The sequence below is a fragment of the Papaver somniferum genome, chromosome 9 (genome assembly GCF_003573695.1).
Source record: "Papaver somniferum cultivar HN1 chromosome 9, ASM357369v1, whole genome shotgun sequence".
Taxonomy (NCBI): Eukaryota; Viridiplantae; Streptophyta; class Magnoliopsida; order Ranunculales; family Papaveraceae; genus Papaver; species Papaver somniferum.
Genome location: NC_039366.1, coordinates 100,534,059 through 100,543,950, shown reverse-complemented (window position 1 = coordinate 100,543,950; position 9,892 = coordinate 100,534,059). Strand labels below are relative to the sequence as shown.

Sequence of the window (9,892 nt, the reverse complement as noted above, 5' to 3'; positions counted from 1 at the left end):
CCTTTGTCTCAAAGGAAGTCATTACACTTTTAACTTCTCAACCAGATTACATCCCCAACAAATCGTTTTTTTCTTTCGGTTCCTAAATCTTTTTCATCCACAACAACACTTACAGTGGGAGCAGCAACGAAATCATCGGTTTCAAAAATGGAAGAGGCGGAAATCACTATTATTACAGCAGCAATATAAGTCATAGAAACTACAACAACAATCACATGAACAATCCCAAGATCAACAATCACAACGTCTCTCTCTAATAAAAACAACAACAAGACCATATCACCAATGTGTACTATTGATTTTGGTTATTTTCAGTTACCTTGTTACTTGATCAGAATAGTTCACATATAAGAGTGGATGCATTTAGTGCATTTTCATACCAGCGAACCCCCGAGAGATGGATGAGTTATTTAATGATCCTAACTCTCCTAACTTGTGTAGAATTGTTATTTGATTTGGAAGAAACTAGTTTTTCCCAAACAAGACCATTTAAACCTTCTAAGAAAAGAAGTAAAATTATTGAGTTGATTGGTGTTGATCTCTATTGTAATTCTAGAGTTGTTTGTCTGATTAGTTTTAAAAATTGTACAAGTTTCCCTTTTATCTCTATATGCTCTTGTTGCCCACAAGAACTTATCATTCTTGTTGAATTTGAAACTAATTTCTTTAATGAGGCTACCCCTGTAAATGTGTTGCTTAAATGAATGAATTTTATATTTTTTTCCACTTGGACTCTTCTTTGGGGTGAAAAACTCTTTTATTTTTAATATTGGGCTTGAAAAACATAAGCCAGGACGAGATTTTTGGCAGCAATTGTCTACCCGTTGACTTGGGCTGCCTTCGCCCCTTCTTGCAGAGTTGATGAATAAGGGGAATGCTTAATACCGCTAGAGAAAACTGAATAGTCCATAAATCTCTAAATTGGTTCATTCAGTTTCATTAATTAGTAATGTTGCGGACATTGTTAATTTTGTTAATACATATACGAACCAGATCATAGTTGGTATAGTTGTAGTTGTTCATTAGGCTCCTAGTTGGAATGATCTTGATAAGTGACCTACCCATGTAATATAATTGAGATTCCATGATCATTTACATAAGTTCAAAATGTTGAAGAAGAAAGTCGTTTGAATTCGGTTTGCAAAGACTGTGGTGATGTTGTACACGATGGCTTAAAATTTTTAGATTGAATGTTAGGATTTTGATCATTTACTTGTGTATCTGGTCCAAGCGCAAACCTTTCATTTGTTGATTCAAATATGTCAATGCAATACATTTGTCCTTCAAATCCTCTCCAGTAGCATTTATCTTCGAATATGCCAATGCATAATCGAGGGCATCGAAGATTCAAGAAATCAAGAAGCATAGTGCAATGAGAGTAAAATGCTCTTAAAAGTCCATAAGTAAAAGGTTTTTGCCACTAAGATTGACGAAGGGGAAGATTGTTAGAGCATTTCTCGGTTGAACCCATTGGCGTTCATATGTCAACTCAGTTGTCAAATTTATATGCCAAAACGCATATTATTTAGTCTTCTAAAGTCGATTTCGGACTAGATTCATTTTAGGCAATAAAATGTAGAGTCAAAGGTATCCTTGAGGACTGAACATTGAAGACCACATGAAAACATCTATGGAGAAATTTAATAAAGCTTGGTAATGAATACTTAATTATCTTTTTTGTTTTACCTCTCTGTCTATTGCAATAAAATGTTCACACCTAGGAATAATTTTTATGACTGTTAAATATACGTATGTATATACACCCAAGTAGACTTGAACCTAAGATTTTAATGAAAATAAACACTGACCTTGGAAAGGTCTCCATGTTATAGTGAATGAAAATACGAAACCAACAATATAAGAATCACTAAATTCCAATGTATAACGAACATTAGCACAAAACTGGCTTTTGACACGCCAAGCTTATACTTTGTTTAGCCTTGCTTTGGTTTTTTAGCGTGTATATATGGTAGAAATGTATCATGTGGCCGCGCCATGATTTATTGGCGTGTTCACTGGGATACTTTCAGCCACGCCATGGTTATTGGCGTGTCCATTATATCTATCTAAAGCGACGTTATCCAAAGTGTGTTTTCAAAAATCACCATTTAGCCATGTTAACATTTAGTTTGTCAATGAGCATGTCTATAGATCACGATATGGCCACGCTAAGCATTTGTGGCATGTAGAAATTGACGTTTAGTCCCAAAGTTACTGGGCTTGGGACGCTTCAGTCCACTCATCTCAGGCCTAGTACTCTCTAGTCCGAAAAAACCCGCGTCCAACATTTTAGTCCAAATATGGACGAGTTAGTCCAAAAGCAGAAACAGTTCCGATTTTATGTACTTCCAATATCCCCTAACTACACTTGAGCCTATTCCGTATATATAATCAGGATTTGAAATCGATTTGTTTGGATCTCAAACATGAATTCAAGACAGGGAGTCGGTCAGACAAGAATTTTGGAGGCAATTTAACAGCAGTTTCAAAGAGAATTTGTTATAATTAATCGTTTCTTCAACATAATTCAACTTCGGGTTACTATTGAAGTGTTTTGAAATTGATTTTTTTTATCTCAGATTTGAATTCACGACAGATTCAGAGATAGATCGATCCAGATATAAGTTTCAGAGGTGATTTAACAGATTCATAGAGGTTAGGTTGGATTTGATCGTTTCTGCAGCAGAATTCAACTTCAGGTTAGTTTTCTTTTTTCTTCGTCGGTGAATTTTCTTTTTGATATTTAGTTTTTTTGATTTTCTGAGTTGTTGATATGAATTCGATCTGTTGTTTGTATGTTTTTGATTTGATTTTTGTTATATTTTAGCTTTTGATTTTCGTTAAATGATTTTGATTACTGTTTTTTTTTATTTTGGTGTTATGATGCATGATATGAAATCGAACTGATATTAGATTGTAGGCTTCTGGTTTATTCAATTATGTGTTCTAGTAAGATTTTGAAACTTATATCTTCGATTAATCGATGGAGTATTTTTGATTTAGGTTTACGGTTATTTGATTTTTGGCTTCGATTAAATGTGTACTTTCCTGTACACTGTTTAACTTTTAGGTTACTCAAATCTGAAATTTTGATTTTACGCTTCAAATGTTTATTATTATTTTTTTGTAATATGTAGGGGTATCAAATATGTCTAAGAAGTTTATTCATGTTGTTTTATATCATGGTGAGCATTCTTCTGCTTTTCGTGTTAATACTTCGAGCACTGTAGATGAAGTGAAGCATTTTGCATGTAAGCAGTGGAGGACTTTGTCTCCCGGGAGTATACGTTTGAGCTATATGGATACTAATCAAGTAGTTGTTGTACAAGGTGATAAACAACTGCAAAGTTTAATTGTTGTTGTTATTCTTATGAACAATGAAGATATCTATTTGAATGTTGATGTGATTCCGAAGCATACTTCTCGTTCTAATTCTGGGTGTAGCACTAGTTCTGGTTTTAGTACTGCAAATTCTTGTGTAAGTGAAAGTATTAAGCTTCTAAGGGTGGTCGATCATGATGCGGACACAACCAAGCCTCTGATTGTCGATGAATGGGTTTATATTTTTGACAAGATTGCTAGAGAATTTATGGGTGGTGCTAAAACTGTTAGGCTTGTTGTTGATAAGTACAAGATGGCTACTGGTCACAAGATTTTTATTATTAAAAACGACAAGACTCGTTTTACTGCAAAGTGCGAAGAAGATGATTGTGGTTGGAGGATTCACTTCGGGCCTGTGAATGGTGACATTTCTCGGTTTGTGCTGAAAGATTCTAATGTTATTCACAGGTTAGTGGTGTTCATATTAGTCCACGTTACTGATTCTTGTTTTTGTGATCCACGTTATTTATTTTTAGGCTTTAATATGTAGACTTGTTTTAGGTTTACTTTGTGGTGCACATTACTTGTTGTAGGCTTTTTAGGTGGCACATTGTGGTGTAAATTACATATTCTTGCTTGGTCTGTACTTTCTTTTTGCATATGTGTTGTTGGTTTTGAGATCTTATTAGGTGTACATTGTGGTGAACATTACTTATTCCAGTTTTTTTTTTTGTAGTTGTGGTGTTGGTTTAAGGTTGAAGAGTCCTGCGGTGACAACCAAGTTAGTTAAGCATTTGATCGCTGACAATATACAGGGTGATCCCACTTTAAAACCCAGACAGATCATGTCACTTTTTAAGAAGACTTATGGGTCCAATATTAAGTATCACCATGCCCGTAGAGGGAAAGAAGCCGTATTTGAAGAACAATTTGGTGATAACGAGAAGTCGTATAACGATGTAACTTGGTATGCCAAAGCCATTGAGCAAACTAATCCTGATAGCTTTGTGAAATTTGAAGTTGATCAAGCAACCAGAAGATTTCAGCGGATTTTCATTTGTTTCGGTGCTTGCAAGCGTAGCTATAGGTATCTCAGGCCCATGATTTACTTGGACGCTACTTTCCTTACTGGTAGATTCAGGAGTACTTTGACGGCTGGAACATGTATCAATGGAAATGATGGTTTTTACCCATTTGCTTTTGCTCCTGTGTCTACTGAAAACAAAGATAATTGGTTTTGGTTTCTGGATAATCTTAAACAAGTGGTCGATCGTCGTCCGATTATTTTCCTTAGTGATCGTCACGAAGGACTTTTGCAGGGCATTCCAAATTCATTTCCTGATTCATATCACAGCTATTGCTTTTACCACATCAAGTGCAATCTCCCTATTGGATCAGGTGATGCGAATTTCAAGGTCGTTATTGATTTGTTTTACAAAGCTGGTTACTCTTACACATCAGCTAACTTTGAAGAAGCTTTGCGGGGCATGCATGCAATTAGATGTGGACATGTTTCTAATTATCTCAGGACTATTCCAAAGGAGAAATGGACAAATGCATTTTTACCTGTATGCAGATATGTTTCTCACTCTTCAACTCTTTTTGAGTCATTCAATAACTGGATTCTTGAGTTCAAAAAATTGTCTGCTTTTGGTCTTCTTGATGCGATACGATGAGTTTTATATTTAGTGTTTCATTCATTTATTTTTTATTGTCGTACACATGGATTTGCTTGATGTGTGCATACTTGTACACATGTTATATCTGTTATTCTGATATAAGAAAATTGTTGTACACATGGATTTCCTTAATGTGTACATTGTTGTACACATGTTTTATCTGTTTTTCTTCTATATCACTAGTATAACACGCACGCGCGATGCGCTTGCAAATCCATTCAAAAACAAATTAACCTTTGCATTCAATAATTTTCTACCAATCAAATATCCATCTATCTATACACAGTTGTATGCATTTCTTCTACATGATATAGTTGCAGACAAATCAAAATACAAAGAATAAATATAAGTTTTCCTCCATAAGGTGGAAATACCCAACAACACCATGGATATAATTCAATGGCAAGAACACCAACAATGTTTCGTCGGCTACATCAACTATGCTGACAGAAGCTTGGAACACATCAGATCTAGGTTCCACAAATGTTAGTAATTCCCCTGTAAGAGAATGTGAACATCTTTGATGAGAAACTTGTGTTGTTCATAATTTCATAGTACCAACTCATCTCAAATTCTGCATTCAATCAACGAACATGTTAAAAATGGACCAAACAGAAGAAAGAAAATCCAGGTAGCATTTTAGCGAGCCTCACCTCCACTTATAATATTGTCTCTAAAACTGCCAAAAACATAGATACCTAATCATGAAGCCAGTAGAGAATCGAATTGAATAAAACAAACATCACACATTAAGGAACAAAATTCAAACATCCAAAATTCACTGCAATGTTACAATTTACAATTTTTCCCTGTATGCAGATATGTTGCTCACCCTTCAACTCTTTCTAAGTCATTCAATAATTGGATTCTTGAGTTCAAAAAGTTGTCTGGTTTTGCTCTTCTCGATGCGATATGATGAGTTTTATATTTAGTGTTTCGTTTATTTATTTTTTATTGTCGTACACATGAATTTGCTTGATGTGTACATACTTGTACACATGTTATATCTGTGATTCTGATATAAGGAAATTGTTGTACACATGGATTTCCTTAATGTGTACATTGTTGTTCACATGTTTTATCTGTTTTTCTTCCATATCATGTTTTCATTTTATGTTTTGTGTTTTTGTTATCTTAGTTTGAAGGTTATGAAGAAGAATTCTGAGAAAAGGGTAGAAGATCTTGAAAATTTCAACACTAGGCTCACTCCCGTATACGAGGCTATATTAAAAGAAAACATCGACATTGGTCATACTTGGATTGTTGTTGAATCCATGGAAAGATTGTATGAAGTCAAGTCTCCCCGGTCTCATTCTGTAGATCTGTTGGAGGGAACTTGTACGTGTCACAGGTGGCGAGTAAATGGTTTTCCTTGTGCACATGCTTGTGTTGCCATTCAAGCTACGAGGGAGGATATTTATTCATTTGTTGATCCATACTTCACCACTGAATGGTATAACAATACATACCAGGAGATCATCTTGCCAATCCCCAATTATGACAAGCCGCGGTCTTATGATCCTAGTGATAGGGTTATTGTTCCTTTTCATGTTCCTCCACCTGGTAGACGAAGAGCACAACGTTTTAAGAATACTTGGGAGAAGCAAAAGAGGCATATGATGTGCACAAAGTGCTTCACCCTTGGTCACCACAACAGAGCTACTTGCCCCATGATTTGATGCTTTTTTCTATGTTTGATTTGTTCAAAAGATTCTATGTGTTTGGTTTTTACTTTTGATAATGTCTTTTCATTTTTCTTTGGCATGGATAATTAGTGCCAGGACATGTGTACCACTATGTACACCATCCTGTGCACTTCTGTTTTCTTACCTGTCTTTTTTACATGTGTACCATTATGTACACCTTGATGTACAATGGATGCTACTTGTTTATTTTATTTAGTAATATTCTATGTTTTAGTGTTGTATAATATTCTATGTTTTATTTTGCTAATGTTTGTTCAATTCTATGTTTAGTGTTTCAGTTCTATGTTTTCAGTTCTGCAGGCCTGGATAATTATAAAAATCTGTCAGTACATGTGTACCATTATGTACACCTTAGTGTACAATTATAAATCTCTGCTCTGTCAGTAAATGTGCACAATCATGTACACCTTAATTTTTTACTAACCAGTAATATACACCTTAGCACTGACACAAGTATACTTTCAACACATCCATATTGAAACTAATAAAAAGATTAATTCAAGGTATTTTTACTAGTCATAAGTCTTAAATTGAAACTAATAAAAAGATTAGTTCAAGGTCTTTATAGTATTGCAAACTGAAATTTGAAAAGTATACTAATAAAAAGATTGGTTATCTGAAGATAAAAAACGTCTAAAAGCAATTCAGAAAGTGATCTTGTATAATGAAGCTTAAAAACTCTTCTTCCTCTTCAATGGTTTCTTTTCCATACTCAGGTGCCACTCTTTGTGTTGTTCATCCTTTGCTATATCCCACACCTTTTCATACACTCCGACTTTTTTTAGCATCTTGGCCACCAATTTTGCTCCCATTTCCTGACAAATGTCTTCGGCCCTCTGTTGATATCTTTCGATACTCTTTCTCTTCTTCATACTTCGTTTCATAAAGTAACAATTGTACAGGAGGCAGTCTGGATTGATTCCTTGTGCAGGGCATTTCATGATGTTTATTTCGTGCGGTTCTATAGGTGCATCACCCTTTAACGCTCTCTCCTTGTTGAGTTCCAATTGCACCACATTTGCCAGTTGTTGTGCATCATCTTTATAGTCCTCATTTGAGTGCAACAAGTTCTACCATTTCCACTCTTCAGCTTCAAAATCAAACTTCAAAAGCGACCAACGAACTCCTACTGCCAATTGTATTGTAGAGTGATTGATGGGGATTATAAGGACTTCCAGATTGTCAGGCATGTCCCGTATGAAATCAACCACAAGCTTTTGTACCTCGCTGATGATATTGTTCTTCACATAGTACTGCGATCAATAATTTGTTGGAAAATAAAATGAATTAGGTACACCTAAATCAGACAAGAAAACTAACAAGCATGTACACTACTATATATCAAACATATGTATGATATAGATGTATTCATGATGTATAATACATGTGTACAACTATGCACACACCTATATAAAATCTAACAATCAAGCATTCATGCAAACACTTAACAGAGCATGTGTCAATCATATGGCATACTGGTGTATATCTATGTCCACACCTAAAGAAATCTACAAACACATAGAACACGACATGTCAATCAGGTGTACTAGTATGTACACATCATTAAAGTATCTATATATGACATTTTTGATTTGTTTTTGAGAAACTTACACATGCATCAGGACTCATTATTTCACATCTCATGTACTTTTGATCATCTGGATGATGAAAGATATCTCTAAGCATTGATGTGCAATGTCGATGGACGTAGAACTGCAGTACCTCTTGGTCCAGATACTTGTTGAACATCAGTTCACGAAGTACTTTTCCCACGATCAGAATTTGTTCCCTGACTGTTGGATCTTCGAGTTTTGTTAGTTCCCAAGCTACAGAGCTGCAGAATCATAAAGGAAATGTTAACATGGTGTACATAGTGGTACACATACCTTTTTTCAATAAGATTCAATCATTCATATAGTTCTAGGTATTGTTTTCTGAACTTACGTCATGTTTGCATAGTCGAAGAATTTATGTACCCTTTTTTTGTCTTGTCCTGGTTCCATGGCATGGTATAGTGGTGATTGACGAATATCTGGCAGTGGGAGACAAGGATGGTACTCATTTTCCTTTATCTTTATTGGTGCAGGATAACCTGGTTCTTCTCTCTCTTTGACCCCCTTGCCTTTTTGATCAACTTTCATCCTAACTTGTCTGGTTTTACCCTCGGCAGTGAAATTAGGATCTAGTTTTTTCTTTGCAACTCTCTTTTGTGGTGTCTTGGACAACTTGCCAGCCGCTTTTGTCTTCAACATCTCAGCTTCCTTCATCTTCCCTGCTCGTGTCTTTGCTGGTGGTGTCTTCTGCTCTTCTACTTTTTGACTACTAAAAAATTTATCTTCATGTTGTTGGATGAACTGCAGTGCTTTAGCAATGATCCTTTCTCGTACATCTTCATTGGATAATGATTTTTGCGACGAATCTTCTTTTGGATCTTATTGGCTAAACAATTGAAAGCTTGGACAATCGTGGATCAGGATTTCCATCTTTTCCTTCACTTCAGATGGTGCCGTTCTGCAAACAACCTTTTTCAAGATTTATGAAAACAGTTTCAGACAAGTTATCTTCTCCCTGTGTGAGTAAAAGGACATCTTCTTCAACCGGAAACATGCATTTAGGGTCCAGCTGAGATATGGCTTGAGCTGCGATTATCGTAGCTTCATCAATTTCAGTTGTTTGAGTGGCATCCATCATATTCTGGTCTTCTTGATCTTCAGCAATTTCAGCTGTCTCTGGCAGAGAAGTGCTGAAAAATGCATTTTTTATTAGGTTCTACAAAAGTGTACATCGTTGTACACACACAGAAGAAATCACTAAGGTGTACATCTTGGTACACATATACAAAAAATGAAAAAAAAAATGCGATATGAGAGGAGTGCTAAAAGATTCAAGTTTTGAGATAAGGTATGAGTTTTAGCATACTGGTGTACAACTATCTACACACATAAAAAGAAATGACTGCCACATTTAATAAAGTGATCTTATACCTTCGCTTTTCAGGAGTTTCAGACGGAACTTCATTCTTTTCAGATTCAATTTCATGCTCGTCATCACCACCTTTGCTACCCTCTTTGTCATTGTCATCACCATGCATATCACCACCCTTGTTACCCTCCTTGTCATTGTCAGCACCATGCATATCACCACCTTTGCCATCCTGCTCATCATCATCATCATCATCATCATTAT

The 9,892-nt window shown here is 35.5% G+C and overlaps 2 protein-coding genes across 2 annotated transcripts; both read left to right on the top strand.

The window, feature by feature from the left end:
- Window positions 1–4,166: 4,166 nt before the first annotated feature.
- Window positions 4,167–4,997, top strand: LOC113312352. The gene has a single exon (XM_026561110.1). It carries the CDS (start codon window positions 4,167–4,169, stop codon window positions 4,995–4,997), a length of 831 nt encoding a protein of 276 aa, XP_026416895.1.
- Window positions 4,998–5,602: 605 nt separating this feature from the next.
- Window positions 5,603–6,679, top strand: LOC113312351. Its single transcript, XM_026561109.1, has 3 exons — window positions 5,603–5,631; window positions 5,820–5,882; window positions 6,139–6,679. Exons 1-3 carry the CDS (start codon window positions 5,603–5,605, stop codon window positions 6,677–6,679), a joined length of 633 nt encoding a protein of 210 aa, XP_026416894.1.
- The last annotated feature ends 3,213 nt before the right edge of the window (window positions 6,680–9,892 follow it).